General features: G+C 40.0%; 1 protein-coding gene across 7 annotated transcripts in view; it reads left to right on the top strand.

The window, feature by feature from the left end:
- The first annotated feature begins 5,117 nt into the window (after positions 1–5,117).
- The window catches only part of IGF1 (insulin like growth factor 1), a 76,354-nt gene continuing 61,184 nt past the window's right edge, over positions 5,118–20,287 (top strand). For 3 of the 7 annotated variants that reach the window (XM_037846759.1, XM_037846755.1, XM_037846756.1), the window contains exons 1-2: positions 5,118–5,438; positions 9,952–10,108. In XM_037846759.1, coding sequence (XP_037702687.1) covers positions 5,376–5,438; positions 9,952–10,108 — 220 coding nt within the window. In that variant the 5' untranslated portion in view covers positions 5,118–5,375. Of the gene's footprint in view, positions 5,439–7,167; positions 7,239–9,951; positions 10,109–20,287 lie in introns of those variants that run through there. The other 4 variants (XM_037846761.1, XM_037846757.1, XM_037846758.1 and 1 more) reach the window with 2 other exon arrangements.

Raw genomic sequence — 20,287 nt, forward strand, 5'->3', positions numbered from 1 at the left:
TGACTTATGCTATTCCCTCTGCAAGAAACAGCCTTTACTGTTTTTCCATCTTGGGGGTGAACTCATGCTTCAAGACTCAAACAGTATTTACTCTGCCAAGCCTATCTCAACTCCTCTAGGCCCTATGAGAGACTACAGTGACAAATAAGTGTGAACCCAAAGGGGGTATAAATTATCTAGAAATGTAATTATACATTTATATGGTGATTTTTTATATATATATACAGGGTCTTTGTTCCCTGTTTTCTCATTGCAGTTCTGTGTTTGTCTTCCTAGCACAATGGCTTAGTGCAGGGATTCCCAAACATCAGACATTCAAACACCATTTATGCCTTTTTTGTCATGATTGTTAGCCACCTGTAATCTTATTTACTTAATTAAAAAATATTTTTCTTAAATTGATGTTTTTAAGACTTAGATACGTGCATTTTTAAACTAATCCATAAAATATCTATTTTTAAACTAGCGTCACTTGCCCTAAATAGAATTTGCAATCAAATGCCATAAAAACAGAACAGTATTATTAAATTTCAGCAGAAACTGCTGTCTGCAAAGACTTTGGACTTGAAGTCGGCTCTTTCTGTTGAAAGGGAGATTTGTAAGTGTTAGAGAGGCATGGAAAGGACCAAACTGGGACTTTCTCCTTGGTAAATGCAGAGGAAGAGAAAGGTAATTGAAAATGGAAGCACTTCTCTACTATGTTTTGCTTTGATGCTGTGTCTTTGAACACTGGTATTATCACCCAGTTTGAACACTGATGTGGTGGAAAGAGTGCAGAATAGAACAGGGAGATCTGGATTTGAGTCGCATTCGCCAGCACCTAAATTTGTTTCATTGAACAAGTCACTTCTCTACCATCTCTCCCCACCCCCCAGTTTGTTTTCTCATTTGTAAATTGAGGAAGTTGGTATTTTCCAGTCAGAAAGTCTACGATCTTTTTACATGAAATAATTAATCTTTATCGTAATTCATTTTCCAGACTTTTGTTCATTCAAAAAAGATGTTTTGAGCCCATACCAGGAGTTAAGCATTGGGGATTTGAACTAGACATCCATGCCCTCATGAAACACAATCTTTCATTCCTCCCAAAGCACTATTCCCCTTTCGAACTGCAGTGAATCAAACACCTAGCTTATTTATTTCCAAAGGTTGAATAAATCTGCAGATAAGTATGGGCTTAAAGTATTTTTGAATCAAGAGCTTTTCAAACACCTCCCCCCACCTCTGCTCCTCCTAGATTCCACACATCAAAGGTTAAGATTGCAATGGAAGTTTCCCCACGGCCCACTAGAGGGCGCACACATTTTTCTTTTCCCAAAAAATAGCACGTAATGTGGTACTGCCCGTGAAGTTTAGAACTGGTGTCACCTTTTACACATTCTATTCAACTTGGGGCAAGAGTGGGGAACCCTTGGCTTCTCTCACTCCCCCAACCAGACCTCACCCTATGCCGTGACTCCTCATCTGCCATATGAAGAATTCTTTTGCTCACAAAACCACGCTAGTTTTGTTTTCTGTTTCCAGCATTTGCCCTTTTGACATTCTAGAAGACACGAGATTCAAGTTTGATGTTGAAAAGAAAGCACTGATTTCTTTAGTGCGAGGATTTCTCCTCCTTATTACTCTTTCCTAGCTGTGGGGAAACGGCCTTTGAAGGTTTTTGAGCAGTTCCTTCCAGCTAAAGAAGGTCTTTTTTGAGGAATAACTGTGTTCTTTTCAACAGATCTGTAGTTCCCTCGCTCTGAAACATTTTGTGTTTTGAGGTCCAGACTTTCCCTCTGAGCTTTACATTCTGAACTGACAAGCCCTCAACCCCTGCCTAGGAGAATATACTTCCAGACTAACCTTCCCCACGACCCAAGAGAAATATCCAACGGTTTCCTCAGGTCCTGTAGATTTCCCCAGAACCCAAAAGCTCACCCTTTATTTGATTTCAGATTAATTCTGTCTCCAAATATATATTCTGAGCTTTTCTTGGAAATCGGCAAAGACACATTGATGAAATAAATTGTGAATAGGACCTATTGCACACAGATAAGAAATTCTCTTTTGGATGTGCTCCTCCCCAGTTAACACAAGGAAGACTGGGAACATGGCTTGAGCAAAAAGAGGGGGCACTGGGCCTTGCCCACCACCCTTTTCTGTGAACCTCAATCAGTCAGCCCTTTAAGGAAATGAACAATCTAAAAAAAAAAAGAAAAAGAAAAAGGTGTCGGAAGTCTTCAGAGGCTGCAGCTTTATGCAAATATGCTACTCAAGAAGAAGGCTTTAGGGGAGAGTTATTTATATCCCACAAGCATTACACATGCACAAGGTGAAACTGTGACTCTCTGAATTTCCAGGAGTGGTTGTTCTCCTGATGAGCACATCCTTGCAGGAAGCTATTTTGGTGGCACAAGATTCCCATATCTAACTGTCAGATTTTTTTCCAGGCAGGAAACAATAGAACCATTCCGTAACTTTAGAATGATCCTGTGTGTTTCACTCAAATGGGACTTCACGGAACTTTTCTTCTTGGGGATCAAATGTACCACCAACCTGGAATAGGTGCTTTGGTTTCTTTTTCTCCTAAACAGGTACAGCATTCAGTCATTAAAAGGTAATCACAAGGGTACGTGCATTGCCCTTTTGTTTTCATATCGACTCTTGGAATCAACAAAGAAAATGGCCGTTTCTCTAGGAATTATTGCCCTGCTCTGTTGCTGGCTCACCCAACCCAGAAATATAGGCCATTCTTCAAATTGAAATATACAATAATCACTTCAGGAAATTGCTTTCACTACTGAAAACTGATAGTGCACATCGGAATGTTTCCACAGTGCAGCTGATGACAATTACAACTCACTGAAATTTCAGTTTGATTTCATTGTGACATAAAAACCGAGACATAAATTAAAATCCAATTATCCTTTAAGGGTAATTGGGGTTATAAAACCAAGAGACTATGAGTCAGTGTGTCGCTATCGCAAGAGAACAGTGTCTGATGGAATGGTATGTTTTCTGTCTCCCAAAGCTGCCCTTTCATAAGAAATGACTGGGGATAAGGTGATCGATGCACAGTACATGCCGGGAGAGCACATGAGATTGGGTTACAGACGGGGGAGTGTAGTGAGCTTCTAGAACATCTTGGAAAGATTAAAATATGCTAAAACTGCAACGGGAAGTGGTGGACCAAAGTCCTGGCCTTCACCTGAGAAGGTGCCGGTGGTAGAGCAGGGCACTCAGCATCGAGACTCTAGCCCTTACCGGACACTGTCTTGGAAATCGCTGTTTGTGAAATAGGTGAGATTAGCTCTTGGGTTCCATACAATCCACAACATCAAAGCCCATGTGAGGAGGACCTTGTGTTTTCACAAAGGGCATGATCTGCAAAAGCTGCACACAAAAAGATTTTTGGTAAGTCAAATCAGAAATGCTCGAAGAGAGCTTGTTAAAGGAAGCCTTGGGTTGTTCTTTAAATACAGAGATTACCCATATCCCTGCAGGTGCCTAAAGGACCACCTCTTGATGATGTGTGTTCGTGTAGTCTTTGGGCCAAAGAGTATCGCTGAAACTACACAACGTTGTATCCCCAAGCTTATCATAACACAACCCCCTTCCCCATTCTGCATTTCAAAAAGGTTTTCACTTCCCTGTTTTTGTCACTCCCTCCCCCTGTGCGCTGTTCATATTTTTAAAAGTGCGCAAGCCCACCACGTGGCAGTGACTTTTCCTCTGTGTCTCTGCCACTGAGCTGAGCACACTTGTTGGGCCTTGACCACAGCCTATTCCTCTTTGTTTTCCTAGGGATGAGTGTGGTTGGGCACATAGTAGGTGCTCACTAAATGATCCCAAATACAGTGAATGGTTGAAACGGCAGGACCCCAGATCTCATTATTTCTAGAAGGTAAACATGGCTGTGAATTATTAACCATGCAGAAAATTTAACCAAACCCAAACCCCTTTCAAAACCAACCAGGTTTTCCTTTGAGGGCACCCGCCTCTGCAAAAAAATTTCTGGCCACAGGACAACATACAGAGCCAGAAAAGGGATCCCGCTGCTTCCGTTTATGTGTCAGTGTCAGGGAGTCCCCAGAAAAGCATGAAAGAGAAACGTAGACTCCTGGTCATTACCACCTTGCCCGGGAAACCAAGCCTAAGGAAAGTGGTATGTGTGAGCCAGGCTTTTGCAACCGTATTTCATAATCCACTTTCTTATCTACCACCTCCCAAAACCAAAGAGAAATTGGTACAAATTGTATCAACAAAAGATCAGAACGTGATTCTCAATGGCAAAGGCAAATATACATTATAAATAGCAAAACAGCTGGCTTGGACCATGTTTTAGGCCCTCACCCCAGTTGAGGGATTTGGATGACATCATAACCCTTGAGAGGGTATTCTTAGCCAGCTGATGTTGTTTAGAACACACAAAAATTGGAGAGTGAAAACACACTCTCACACACACACACACACACACACACACAGGTTCAAGTTATACAGAAAAATTCTAATGGGAAAACCTCAGGTGCCCTCCCCCAGAGAGGTGATAAACAATCTAGTAGAGGAAGGAAGAAAAAGATTTTATTTTTTCAGTTGGCTTTATGGCTGAGCAAAGTCCCTGAGTGTTCTAAAGGGAGCTAATTGCAATACTGCCTGCCCTCATCATAGGTTCTAGGAAATGATATCATTCCCCTCAGTTGGCAGCTGGGACACGGTTCACCCTCAGGACTGTCTGCCAATCCTGTTTATCCAGTCACTTCAGGGTTAAAATTGGAGGGTTTGCTTGAGTTGATCTTTCCTAAATTTAAAAAAAAAAAAATTTTTGCATTTGCTTTAGAATATAAAATGGTTTGCCCCTCCCCCATATATATTCCTTTAATATTATTAAGGTGTATTAGCAGATGTGTGTGTCTTCATGCCCAGTCTAAAGTTAATCGGAGAACAGATCCTTATTTTCTATGGCAGTATAAGTATTTAAATGTCTGCTAACCCTGTCACCAACACACATTTTTTTAAGGGAAAAAAATGCTTCTGTGCTCTAGTTTTAAAATGCAAAGGTATGATGTTATTTGTCACCGTGCCCAAAAAAGTCCTTACTCGATAACTTTGCCAGAAGAGGGAGAGAGAGAGAAGGCAAATGTTCCCCCAGCTGTTTCCTGTCTACAGTGTCTGTGTTTTGTAGATAAATGTGAGGATTTTCTCTAAATCCCTCTTCTGTTTGCTAAATCTCACTGTCACTGCTAAATTCAGAGCAGATAGAGCCTGCGCAATGGAATAAAGTCCTCAAAATTGAAATGTGACATTGCTCTCAACATCTCCCATCTCTCTGGATTTCTTTTTACCTCATTATTCCTGCTAACCAATTCATTTCCAGACTTTGCACTTGAGAAGCAATGGGAAAAATCAGCAGTCTTCCAACCCAATTATTTAAGTGCTGCTTTTGTGATTTCTTGAAGGTAAATATTTCTTACTCTTTGAAGTCATTGGGGAATTTTCTTTAAATTGTGTACTGTTTGCTTCTGCTTAGAGATGTTATTTGCTTTAGAATTTTCATTGTTTCAGAACTGGGAGTTATTTATAAATTGCTGAATATGCAATTCTGTGGGATCTGAAAAAATAGCTCTGGGAGATGGATGCATTTACACAGAAATCTGTATGAGTAGAAACTAATGCAAGGTACTTATGCTAAATCCTCCACTTCTACAGGGCTTCAGTGCTATCATTAGAGAAGATTCCTTTAAGTCCTGTCTATGGTTAAGGGCTATAGAACATGGATATGAACTTTTGGAGCTTTTTCTTTTTTGCAGGTGCAGATGTTTTATTTTTAAGACCGTGTTCATGTATGTGTGCATGCATGTATGTCTGTGTGACTTGTCAGGACTTTGTTTATGAGGCATGCTACATATGAAGAGTTATATTTTAGATGATGTTAAAGCTTTTAAATATGATCTTTGGAGCTAAAGTCCCGGAACTCTCTGCTCTTATGCCCAGAGAGTCAAAGTTAGAGTGAAGTTTAATTTGCTCTTCCGAAAAAGAACTCCTTGACAACGCTTGCTGACCTTGCATATTTGTATAATTTAAACAAATGCATACTGTGTTTGCAAAGCGGAAACTTTCTAACAGCTGCCTGTCCAACTTTTGTCTTTTGAAGAGGACTTTCACCGGCAAAGTTTTGACTGGGGTTTTGTGTTGTAAAACTCTGCTTTTATGCTCAGAGCTGTAAAGTCTCTTTAGGTAAATTTGGCTGCCGTTTTCAATGCATTGACTTCTCCTTTCCAATCACTGGCCCTAGCTCAAGTTTCCATTCTCAGCAAAATAATATCCTTCAAAACTTGTGCTTTTTTCAGTTTGCAAGCACTTTTGAGCTGTTGTCACTGACTCCGTTGTTGCAATTGCCCGAGGGCTCAATACATAAAATGTCTCTGCCACTTAATGCTGCTTTCACTCTCAGCTCGCAAATACTACACCACTAGGACTTTTGTTGGCTAAGTGGTTTGGGAGTTAAGGACAGTCTCCTATTGGGCACCTGATTCTGCTGTCCTTGAGATTCCAAGGCATCATTTGTCCCTTGCTTTAAAAGAAATGAAGTCAATACACATTTATACTATGTTGTCTGGCAGTTGGCTTTTTTCCTTTCTACTTAGATGATCCTGAAAGAGGCTGTGGACTGTTACCTCTGTGTTAATTACACGGTTGGAAAACTCTCTCCAAATGAACTTTTCATTCTGGGTGTGCTGAACTTTTCAGAAGTGCAACTAGCAAGTAGTTACTTTTTCCTGTACTTGAAGCAGGAAGTGGTTTGAGGGAGCTGCGTGGTCTTTGGAATGTCATTCACTGAGTAGAGGTGTCCTGCCCAGAGGCAGAACTCAGAAGCTGATTGTACTTTGAGTCTCAAGGTATTTCCAAATGCAGGAGTCAGAGGGAAGGGTGCAAGGGAAAGGACTGGATCTTGAGTCACTCTTGCAGTCTGCTACAACAGGCACATAATGGAAACTGGTGGCTTGACTTGGGGGAAAAAGATGGACTCAGATCCCAGCTGTGCAATCTGTTCATTGTTTGAATGGACAAAAGGCAGTTTACCCAGGCTCGCGGCATACCTGCCTGGGTGTCCAAATGTAACTAGATGCTTTCACAAACCCCACCCACAGAGCAGCACATGTTTTTAAGTCCTCAGTTTTCTACTCACATCAGCCTCATAATATCCACTCTGACCTGCTGTAAAAGACCTGGAACAAACAAAAATGGTTACACCTACAGTGAGTATTTTCTTATGACTATTGCCCTCAAATTTTTACGGGGCATTTTTATTGTAGCCCAGCCATCTGGAATCAATTGCTATTCCATTTATTGGAGACAAAAAGAAAGGTCTTTTAAAATTTGGATTTGTGAATGATTTTTGAGAACGCATGTTCTGCATTTTTTCCTTTCCTCATTCTGCTTCTTCCTTTCTCGCAATAATATCTTTCCTTTCCCTCTCTTTGTTTCTTTTGTGTTTGGCAAAATAAAAGGCCAAGGAAATGATGAACATATGGGGCCACTTGTTTCAAACTTTTAACTCCTAAGCAAAGCCATTACTGTTTTCCTTTTTGGGAACATAATGTGATAAATTCTCTGGTTCTCTGGGGGTGTACTGGACTGTTCCCTGAACTAAAGGAAAAATGCCCTAGAGGTTCTATCTTGTCCTATAACTAACGTGCTGATATTTATCTGACAACATAACTCAGAAGAAAAAAAAATCTGTGAAAAAATTCTTAAGTTCTTAAATGCTAGAGATTTACATGTATCGTTGGGCCTAAATGTGTGAGACCAGAAATAAGTATTAAAAATATAGTGTTGACATCTAATGAAGTTCTTAATTTGCTGAGGCTATAAGCTGAGTGATTTTTCCCCTGAATTTCATGAGAACTGGAGAACTTCAGGGCATCCATAATGGCAGGTGCTTGGCTTTTAGCATTATTATAAACTCAGTGAAGAAGAGAGGGGTAGAGAAATAAGATTGGTAAAATCACATGCATTCTAAGAACTGACCCATGGCTAGAGTGTGGGATTATGTCCTATAAGATCATTTATGGGTTTGCTCATTTGAAAAGGACAACAATGTCCAGTTGGCTGGATTTGTTGAGGCTTCCATTGGAAATACTGAAAGGGGCAAAAACCCACCACTTCTTTTATAACTAAGAAAAATGAGGACTGGATGATGACATGTTTCTAGCAGTCCCTGTGGCTTTGGCTGTGTGGTGGTGGAGGGTCTCCATGCAGAGGTCCTATTGAGAAAATGGAAGAAACATTCAGCTGAGCTTTCACCTCCTCTTCTATTTCATGTCCATTATTTATGATGATTTGCAAATAGAGAGCACTTTTCATCTTCAACTGTTTTACAAGCATTAACTAAATATTTATGTTGTGTGAATGAGAGACAGGGGTTGAACTTTCTCTCAATTGCTGAGCCTAAGGTCTGGCCACAAACATGGAAATCTTAATTAAAATGATTGAGTGAGCATTGCCACTGATGTAGAGCCATTACACTGAGAGTTCACAAAGTGCAAGACAGGTGGTCAGAAAATAAATTACTGAGTCTGCTTCTTCAAGAGTAATGGGGTTGAATGGGTCCTGCCACTATTATGAGGTTCAAAAAGACATCGTTTAATAACTATGGCTTCCAGCTTAATTCCAGGACCCCTTTAATTGAGTCCCTGACCTACCGTCCTGTCCTGACTCTTCCAAAGTCACTGAAAGTAGATGCATCCAAGAGAAGCAAAGCTACTCACCTTGGGAGGCTTCCTGGAAGAAACCACATCTTTGGGCCACAAGTAGCAATATGGAAAAACTTAATGACCACCTTAGCGTTGTTTCTGCTACTTAGAGTAAAGAATTGAGCCACAGGAATCCTGCTTCTGGCAGGGCTGCAATTTGGCTGTCTCCCATTGGCTAAGTTGTCCAAACAGGGGTCCCTCAGTATATTTTGCTATAAAATGGATACAGTGACATGTAAGTCCCTCCAAGAGATGAAGTCAGAATTCCTGTGACTAAAAAAAAAAAAAGGACTTTGCAGGTTTTGAGCCCAGTGCCCTGTGCATGGAATGCACTTGCGAAACACATGTTGATGTGATTTTGGACTTGACACAAGGGGCTTTAGAATACAGGAGTAGCATCTACTTAGGATGAGCCAATTTCATTCCTAAAGCCTCATATTTTTCCTGTTTCTGTTTTGTGTGTGTGTGTGTTTATTTTGGGCTCCCCCCCACCTTTTCTTTCACTCCTGTTTGTTAACTGCTGATATTCCCTGGGTAAGAAATCAATCAGTCTCCCCCCACCCCCTCATCATCTCTCTTTCATTGAGTGGGCAAAAATATATTTATAAAAATTTATTCTATTTTTGCAAGTCAATTTTTGAGTCAGAGTAAATTCTTTTTAATCAGTAGCTGAGGAATGATGTTCTGGTTAATTTAATATTCTGATCAATAATGAATGCATATGCCACCTTTAATGGCCAATTTTTAGAGAATTTAAATAAGTAAAACATATTTGATCCCAAATGTAACCTTTGATAATTGAGGAGTCTTATCAGGATTTCAGAGTCCTGTGGGAGCCTCAGTATAATAATAGCATCTTCCATTTATGTAGTAAATGCTTCCAGATATTTTATCTCACTTAATCACTACAGGAACCTATAAAGAAAATCATCATATAACTCCACTTCTCCTCCAGAGGTAGCTGAGGTTCAGAGAGGATTTCCCCAAAATTCCACGGTAGCAAGGGGACCCAAACACAGATTGTGTGACACCAAGATATGCTTAGTCCACAACACCCAGCAGCCTCTCATGCACTTTGTTGTACTTCTGTGTGGGGTCATTCTGATTAACACCAATAATGGAATCCTGGGGGTGGGGGTGGGGATGGGGCCCCTGTCCCCTATTTGCCTTGCAAGGATCAGGGAGGGAACATGACCTTTCTCTGTTTCTTTGGCAGGTGAAGATGCACATCATGTCCTCCTCACATCTCTTCTACCTGGCCCTGTGCTTGCTCACCTTCACCAGCTCTGCCACAGCTGGGCCTGAGACGCTTTGTGGGGCTGAGTTGGTGGATGCTCTTCAATTCGTGTGTGGAGACAGGGGCTTTTATTTCAGTAAGTAGCTATCCCTCATAATGTGCTCCTAAAACCTGAAGTAGATGGCTCTATGGATTTACAACTGCAGAGTGTGTGTGTGTGTGTGTGTGTGTGTGTGAATAACTGAATGACTGCTGGTGCCTGGCAGCCATCCTGGGCCTCTGAGATTCCCCACTTTAAAGTGAACATAGTGTTTTAGTGGGACTTTGGTAGGTTCTGCAGATTTAGGATGGAATTTTTCCCCTTAATAGCTTGTTTTTTAACTACTTCCTGCTGAGCCTTCCTTCAACTATTAAGGTTTACCCTCCCTATTCCTGTCCTTTCAATGAAAGAATGGACAAAGTGACCCTTGGGTATTGGGTTTCTGTTTTCGAGACCTACACGTGCACATATAAACATATGGAAATATGTAAGCCTGTTTTAAGTGCTTTGTAATTTGGAGTTAGATAGGAAGGCCTCTCCAGCCATGTGGACTCAGAAAACAAATTAAGGGTGCCCATCCCAGATGTTTCCATGAGATATGAAATTGCCATGAACAGGCAGAAGGTGAACTTCGTTCAAGGGCACTTTTGCAAATACACAGGCTCTCTCTAAATGCAAACTGAAATGTAGTACTAATTTGCCTCTTTGGAAATTGACCTTGATTTTTTTGTTATTGCTCTCCGACATACCTTTTCTCTGGGACTCTCCGGTGATTAAAAGTAGACAGCCAAAAAATAGCAGGCAGCCAAGTCAATGCTTGCAAATAATAAACACAAACTAAAGTCAGTGTTGCCCAAGGGAACTGATTACCTACAAATCTACCTCAAATGCATAAAAGATTTAAAGCCAGATGCTCATGCTATATAATTCTTTGGAATTTTAGAGAGTTCCAGGAAACTGATGATCAGACCTTCAGTAAGCATGAATCATTCTTAAAGTTTCATATCACTCAAGTGTAGACAGCTTACCTCAGTTACCCACTAAGCTTTGAATAGCTCCTGGGATGACTCACATGCTTCAAGTCTCTCTCATCTCCTTCCCAGATGTCAACCTCTCTTTAGGCAGGTGGTATGCACGTGTGTGTGTGTGTGTGCATGTGCGCACGCACACACCTGTGAAAGAGAAAAAGAGAGAGAGAGAGACACACTAGGGGGTCTGTACATAGCAGTTTGAAGACAAATAGGGGAGGTGGGAAGGAAGAGGTGGTAAGGGGTCTGATGATCTATACTCATCATGGATTCGGCAACAAATAGCCTTTAAAAGACTAGTAACGGGGCTGTCTACCACTCGAATGGGCAAATTTCCACTCTCTGCTTCCAGCCAATGCTTTTATTGAGTGGATTCATTAATTTTTCTAGCAATAAAGCAGCTCTATCCAGTTCTCTGTTACAGTTCATATGAATGAGTTCATCAGGTGGGTGCTTTTATAAAATAGCAGATTTGTTTCACCTTTAAAGTAACCTGCAGAAGGCAAACATGAGACAGCAACATCACCCAACACTAAGTTGTAATTATTCTATGATTTCCTGCTTCTGATCCACATTAAAAAAGAAATGATTAAGTGGTTCTCACTTATTATGCACAAGAGGATTTTTTTTTTTTTTGCCTTGATAATACATTTGTGTCTTTTCCTTTGATCCAGTTCACTAGATACTTGCCAAACATGCAAGCATCCTCTGTTATGTGCCAGGTTGAATTGTGATGTTCAACCTGACATGCTCCAGGATTTCAGTGCACCATGCCTGGAAAGTAGATACTTTTATGCTTGTGATGTTTGCTCTAGATGGATAAAACAAGAATGAGAATGGAATGATTTGGTCCTAAGTAATTCTCTGTGAACACATATAATATATATATAATATAAATAATATATATAATATAATATGTTCACAGAGACACTTGAGGGTATTGGATAACTATAATGGAAACAAATTTCAAGGCATTGAAAGGTTTCTTTTATTCTGTTTCTACAATGATCAATTTTTAACAAACAAAAATAATTCTATTTTAACAACTTGCAAGGGTAAGGTTATATGTACAACTCATGGTGTTTAGAATAAGGATTTGGATAGAAAGTGGTTTTAGAAATCCTAGAGAATTGTGTATCATTGTTGTCAGCATTATCATTTTAAATGTTTCATATGTTCTGCCTTATAGAATTCCATGGTTATGTTAATCCTTTCTCTGAAACAGATCCTCATACACAAAAATATTCTTTTTAACTTTCTAGATAACTAGACAATCCTCTTTACCCAAGAAAAGTCGGCCCCTTTGATTTCTTTAGTCCAAAACGTTTATGGAGCATCTGCTATGTGGAAGCACTATACTAGGCATGCATAAGATGCCTAGAGGGGAATAGGAGATTGAGCTTGCCTTCAAGGAACTCAGTCTAGTTGAGAAGTAGAAACATGCACATGAGTAATATCAAGTATCGTAAGAGAAAAATAACCATGGGAGAATAGTTTATAGTCCTTTATTCTTTTCTTGCATATTTTGTCCCATTTTTGGAATCACCTGCCTTACCAACTTCTAACCTCCCAAGAATAATGTCCTCTCAATGGACTCCTTGATGTCAAAGGCCATATTTTTCACCTTTGACTCCAAGCGTTTAGCCCAGAAGCTAGCTGATATAGTAGCTGTCCACACTGAGTTTTGAACTGAAAGAGGAATGAAATGGAATGGAATGTACTTCAGTAGGATCTAATGGAATTCAATTTAATTGATTATAATTACTGGTTTGGGATCTTAGTCCTAAGAACCATCAAGAATTAGGTTGTGTCTACACATTCATTCTTCTCACATTAGGGTTGCCCAGTTACTTGATAAGACTGATGTTTCTTTTTTTTTTTTCCAATTTAATATAATATATGCTAACAATGGCTTAGAGAGTGCATTTCAGTCATCCCCAGGCTAAATTGAAGGCCTGCTTTGTGTCTGAGCCAGTTACTCTTAAAGGCATTAACTGTTGTCAACAAATTTTATTGTTTCCTTTTCGTCCCCTGAGAATTTCTGTGTATGTAGGCTCTAAGTCTTTACAATCTTTGAAATACTTTTCAGAGGAAATCAGTCTTCCCTATCACAACTTCCTATCAACTGACTCTTGTTTTTGTTTTCGTTTTTGCTGCCCTTATTTTAGAATTTTTACTGTGGCTGTGCCTTTTATTTTAAGCTGCTACAAATCCACTTGGGAAGTAAGTGTGGATTTTTTAATAGTGGAAGACAGTTCCTGATCTTAGTTTGAAATTCAAACATCCAAAAGAAAATTGCCTCCATAACTGTATCTTTTTTTCCCATCCAGAATATTTAACAAGGAGAGATTTTTAACCCTCTTAAGAGATCAAAGTGTTCTGAATAAAAGTTTATGTAATGCTTATTTTGTATTGATCAATGCAATGCTGTGAATGAGCTCATCGTTTCCTATAAGCCTAAGTTCCACTAGACCATGGTGGAAGCAACCTTTTAGATTATCTGTTTCATGAACATCTTCCCGACATAAGTGGGATAGTTTGTCTATAATTAATGCAGCTTCCCCAGACATTTTATGGAATGAAAGTTCCAGTGAAGAGCTAATTACTGATTCTTCCCTATGCATCATAGTAATAGAGCATATCAGCCAGCCTTGTGCTCTCACAGTCCTGTGAGAAAAAATGGTGGCATAATAGGTATGAAATCACACTGGGAAAAGTCTAATCAGATTTATGGAGCCCCCTTAGAGGGTAGCTTCTTATAATCTTGTTTTCTAAGTAACAAAGTAAGAGGAAAAGAGCTTCAAGAGAAATCGGACAAGTTAAGCTTGCCATAGATATAATTTTTGACAGCCATGTTGATTAACCATTTTAACATGCTGTTTATGAGCTTGTAGAAATTCCCTCCTTGGAGATACTTAAAAAAATGATGGACAACCAACCATCTTGGATGGTTTTAATTAAGAGCAACCAAAAGAAACAGAGTTTCTGGGGTCCTTTTTAGTTTTAAGAGACTATAAACAGTCCCTTACATAAACTGTATATTTTACCTTGGAGGTCTGAGAAAAAAAAGTAAATTAATTAGAAAAGAAAGTTGGATACCCTTTGAGCTTTTCCAGATTTACAGCTTTTGTAAAGCATACTTCCAATACATAGTTATTAGGAACAGATCTGAATAAAAGAATAGCATTTTCCCTGTGTTAAAATATACTGCTTTGTATAGACTTTAAGTGCAACTATGCAGTTAACTTCCGTTGTTATTGATTGCAACTACCTTCCTAGATCAAGGTTATTATTATTAACTCAAGCTTCTTGCATTGAAATTTAGTTCTCAGAAAGCTGCTCCCAGACCTGACATTCATTAGCTGTCTGACTTTGGCAGGAATTTAAACTTCCTGGGCTGAAATGTCCTTGTCTATAAAACGAAGGGATTTTGTTAAAGTGAATGACCTCTTCTAACTTTAACAGACTCTATGCTGGGTTGTAATTAACAAGGATTTGGTGCTGTTCAAGAAAGGAGAACCTTGGACTTAAGTGGTGACCAAAGAACAGTTAGTCTCCGTTATCTTCTTTACACAGTTTCTTTTGGTCCCCAAAGATAGGAGAGCCCACCTTCTTAAAGAAACAGGAGCCAGTTCTTTGTTTTGTCTTATTTTAAACTGGATTTCAACCACTCAGGGATGGACAAGAAGCTCAGGCATGATCAAATACGCACAGGTTATCTGACCAATGGAACACACGCCTCATGAAAATAGAACACCATTTTTCTTTGCTAGGAAGGACCAGCTGAAAGTGACCATCTTCACATTTCTTCACATTTTTTCTTGGATGTGAGGACAGATGAGTAGGTCAGTTTTTAGCTGGCCTTTATTAAATTAGAGGGGATGAATAAGAATCTATAGTCTTCTAAACCTTGACCAAAAGCCCTTTCCCAGCCTATTGATGCTGCCTTCCTGCAATTAAAGAAGAGCGCGTACAATGTGGGGCATTCAAAGACACACTCAGCAGCAGCATCATTGCTTTGAGTGGGACTAGATTTGAGCTTCACTGTTTGCATTCCCTTGCTTGGTACCACTTAGACCACCAGCCATGCATCTGTGTGATCACTGGTCAAAGTTAAGGGTACAGTTACTGACTGTGGAAAGGCTTTTTTCTTTGAAACTAATAGGCACATATGGGATTTGACCTCATGACCCTGGCCTCATTAGCACCACTAAGGTAATAGGCCACAGATATTGTTAAAGACAAGCAAAAAGATTCTATATTAACCCCAAATGTTTGCTACTACACTTAAAATGTGCCCAAGAGGACCAGTCTGGGAAAACAAAGCACCACTAAGAAAGTGATGGTTTCTGTGCAAAATCAGAAAATAACTTACATTCTCCTGATATATGAATGTTTGTCGAAACTATCTCCTCCCTGATAGAGAATTACAAAAAACAGGAAAGTGAAGGGTTTGAAACCAGTAGTATGGCCTCTATTGTCAGGTTTCCCAGGTTTGAATCCCAGCTCTGCAACTTACTTCGTGTGTAACCTTGAATAAATTACTTGACCTCTTTCTTAATTGGACCTAACTCATAGAGTTGGTGTTAGGATTAAATTAGTTAATACATTAAAATATATTAACTTAGAATACTGCCTGGCACACAGTAAGCACCATATGCATGTTAGCTATTGCACTCATTTATTCTCTTCTGAGATCAGTTGAAGGGTCTGTTGCAAAGGGTAAGGTATCTGAATAGCTCGATTAATTATACATTCATTTCCTCTCCTTGGAGGCAGCTGATAAAACCTGTTTTACTAGTAACAATTATGTAGTAAAGAAGAATGTCTTATGTTTGTCCAGTATATTTAATTTTCCAAAATCCAGTTGTATAAATTCCCCCACTTTGTCTCTACCCCAGTCTTGGTGAGCAAGTGTTTGGCTTCCTTGGACAAATGAGAAATGTGAAGCACTGAGATTCTGTGACTTCCCTTACTGGGTGGATCTAAACCCAGTAAAATCAAAGTCTCTTATCTCCAAGGAGAGTGTTCATTCCACCATCTGCCTTGTTTAGAAGCCCAAGGCATTGTTAGGATAAGGGGGATACTTCCAAAAGCCCATCCTCTTCTGGAGGATAAGAAGCAGGAATTCTTGATTGACTCAGTTGATTTTGAGTACTTCCTTGAAAGGAGGCATGAGAAAGATATCCATGTAGTGACCCTACATTTTATCTTCTGGAAAAAATGAAGAAACACTAATAGAATTTCCTCAGGGTGCACAGGACAGCAAGATATGCCATATAATCTGGGAGAGCCACTCATCTGACAAACTTTAGGGTCTTCTGCCAGCAAATCTCATGTGCTCCATTTCTTGCAGCTATTAGTTTTTTCTCTGAGACCTCCTAAAGAAGGGTTATTTATTTGGAGCAAGGATTTTACTAGGAGCACTATGAGAGGTGGTAAAGGGGAGTTGGGCATGGGGCACAATAACCCATATGGTGAGCAAAGCGGGGACGGGCTTCTCCAACCTGACTGTGAAAAGAGCTATAGGAGGAGCCATGGGTTTGGACAGAGGGCTTCTACCTGTGCAGGTATCATTCAATCAGTTGTTTTAAAACCATTGGTGCTGGAAGGTCTCATATCGTCAGTGACTGATAGGGTTGACATTTTGGAACCAAGAGGAAGTGTTGGCATTCTGAAAATTCAGTGGGCCTCCACAAACTTTGTTCAGACATCGTGTGCCATACCAGTATTCTTCAGGTCCTCTGTTACAGCCTACCTCCTCTTGCTAGCAGCCTTCATTCTGATCTCATTCACAGCCCACAGCAAAGAATCAGACACTAAAAACAGGCACAAGATCTCTCCCAAGAAGACTCTCCATTGTTCATAAATGGGCTACAAGGCTTTGCTCTTTTATGCAGCTAGATGTCTTTGACAACCATGGTGGCAAAAATCATTTTTGCACTGAGCTCCTGCCCTGGCAGTAGTTCCAACCTATACCTCTCTGAGAATCGTCAGCAAGCTCTTAGATCCCAAAGAATTATTTTTGGTTGCCTGGAAAGTTCAAATCCCCAGGCCTTATTAGCTGTTAGACTAAGAAGATGACAACACAGCATTTTGTTTGTCTTTATCTATATGCTAGATCATGTTTAAAGCATCGCAAAGAGCTGTTATGTGACATGCAATTCCTTAACTGCAGTAAGCTGTATGCGTATTTAATGCATTGTTTAGTCTCGCACTGGCTAAAGCCACTTAAAGAAGGACTTGGCAAGCTCTGGCTTTTCATTCTTGGTATAGCTGCCCCTCTTACTTTTGCACTGAACCTTAAATACCAAGACAAATCCTTCACTTACTATATATCTGGAATACTGCACTGCTTTATGCAATTGGCCAGAACCTTTGCACATGGCCCTCTGCATTTGTCCTAAGGTAATTAATGGCTTTGCAATATTTGATCGGCAGTAGCATGGACACAAAGAGAAATTGTGCAACCATGGGGTACCTCACAGACTTTTAAATTAAAACCTTTGGCACTAAATGGTCAGGCTTCCTCAGGGATAAGGGTTTCCACACACACACAAAAAAAAGAGGGGGGGCATACTGCCTCCTTTGGGAAGACACCCAAGAACCTGATTATTGATTAAATATACACTGCACTAATATCTCCCTCTTAAAACTAAACTGTTCAATTAAAACTAAATTGTAGACAGCTACAAGCTTGCAAGGCCTTGAAAAGTAATCTAGTCAAACACCACTGTTGAAGATGGGGACACTGAAACCCAGGGAGAAGTAATTTATCCAAAGTCACACAGCAAATTAGTGGCAGAGGTAGGAGATACTGTTGATTCTGTTTTCTGATTCCAACACAGTGTTCCTCCATTTAGCGCCAGTTAACCTGGCCTATGTCAAAGTTACCTGATAAATTAAAATGACTAAGAGAGATCTCCAATTAAGCTCACCCAAATGATTATGGATCTTGGTGGTTCTTTCATTCCAATAAGCTCAATAAGTTCTTCCACTTCAATGAGCTCAATCATGAAGTTAATGATTTTATTTTCCTTCCTTTAGAAATTTGCATAAACTGAAGTGATTCCTGCCTATCTTTCATATGGTGCTCACAGCCTTCAAGATGTGCTTTGGGCATTCCAAGTCCACTTAAGGTCATCATTGGGATTATTAGTGTATATTACATTATTCTGACTCTTTGGTCACTCTCTCCAATGTCAACTTGGGTAGAAGTTCTTGGAATGACTTAGCAAAGCTGTGCTCCTGGAAAATCTGAAACTGTCTGACGAGTTGTTGGACCAGCTTTTTTGCTGGAGGTTTCTCTAACAGCCCCATGCCAAAAGAAATTTACACCTGATTTTTTTGCAGACTTCGAAGCAAATGCTCTATGACTCTCTTCTGACTTTCTTCTTTCATCTATGGTCTTTATAAGGTATTACAAAGGGCATTTGAGGGGTCTTTTGAAACTTTGAAAATCTGTCAATCATAGAGTCAATTCTGTGAATATTGCTGGAATGATGGGACTACCTCCGTGCCATTTACCCTGATGAAATGGGTCTTTCATCAGAGCAAGTGATTAAGAAAGCCTGTGCTAAGCCAACCCACATGCAGCCAACTGCTGATTATCTGGGGAAAGGAGCAACGGGAGTTAGAATTCTGGAATTAGCTGATTTGTGGACAATGTAGATTTTCAGCCTCCTCTCCTTATTCTCTGCCCCCACTTCTACCCTCTTGATAGGACCAGGTGACATGTGTTTTAAATCTGACTTCATTCTCATACTCTCCCTCCACCTCCCCCCCAAAATGCCATTGCCAACAGGGTTTCTCAATCTCAGGATTATTGACACTTTGTGCCAGATAAATTTTTTTGATCCAGGGATGGGGAGGAATTTGTTTTGTGTATTGTAGCATATTTAGCAGCATACCTGGGCTCTGCCTACTGGATGTCAGTAGCCCCTCCCAGTCAAGACAATAAAAAATGTCTTCAGACATTGTCAAATATACCCTGGGGTGGGGTGGGGGTGGGGGGCAACATCATCCATAGTTGAGAACCCACAGGACTAGAGGAGTCACCAGAAAGGGAGCGACCAGAAAGGTAGGGAAATCTCCAGGGAAAGCAACACATAAACTCAGCAGTCACTGGTTAATCAGGGGTCTACATGGCCCATCGCCTGGAGTAAGAGTCATCGTGGTTTTGAAAGCTTTACTCTGAAAATAAAAGCTATTCCTATAGGACAGTTAAAAGGTATTTGCCACACCTCACTCTCACCATATAGCTATGGAAAACATTTATTTAAATAGGAGCGGTAAGGGCAGGTATAAATGGTTCAGAACAAAACCATGTGCTTAGAAATTTGGTTGTGACCCCCTGGAGCAAGTGAAAAAGGAGCTGATTATCTTTGACCCCAGTATTTGTGGCCATTCCCCTTCCGGGTCACATAATAAATAAGATCTCAATTTCTCACAAATGAAAATGCCTGGTTCAGAGGAAGAGGCCACAATTTGTCTTCTTCTTCTTTTGTCTTTCCCATCTGAGTACCATTAGGGTCATTTCATTGCCCAGAAACAGTCCACGAGAAAGCAGCAAGAGAACATTAAAGAAATAATACTTTGGAAGTCAGAAGTTCCACATTTGGGCCCCAGCTCCTCTACTTAATGGCTCTGTGACCTTAGAGAAGTCACTTAACATACCTGGGTCTTATATTCCTCATTAATAAAATGGGAATAAAAATATTGTCTTAGCACTGTTTTGAGGCTTAAATACAGACAGGTTTTGGAAACTGAAAAGGCTGTGTAAATATAAGCCACTCTTAATGAATTGAATTGGATGCTTTGCCTTGCCCCCTAATCATGACCCACAAATTGGTACAATGGTTCTACTTCAGTGCAACCTTCCACTATAATTGTAATCTAGAAAAGTTAATTTGGTAGTGTATCTTCTCAACCTTACTAATTAAAAAGAAAAGAATGTTGGTATTTCCTATTCACATATCACTTTGCATTCAGAAGATCTCCCAAGTGTTAATTAATGGATCTTCAGAGAGCTGGCTCAGTATTACTATTTATTTTCTCTCATTGAAGGAAGTAGAAAAGAAATGGGGCCTATCACTTTACCACAGTGAGCTTGCTTAAGGAGTTTGAGTCCCATGAGGTGGTTAGGTAGTCACTGAGGTATCACACGTAGGCAAAAGATTTCCGTTCTCCCAAGTCAGCTATTGGTGATTTCTGCTTAGCCTCAAAATGCAGTGTTCAGCAGAGAAAA

This window comes from Choloepus didactylus, chromosome 8 (assembly GCF_015220235.1).
Source record: "Choloepus didactylus isolate mChoDid1 chromosome 8, mChoDid1.pri, whole genome shotgun sequence".
Lineage (NCBI taxonomy): Eukaryota > Metazoa > Chordata > Mammalia > Pilosa > Megalonychidae > Choloepus > Choloepus didactylus.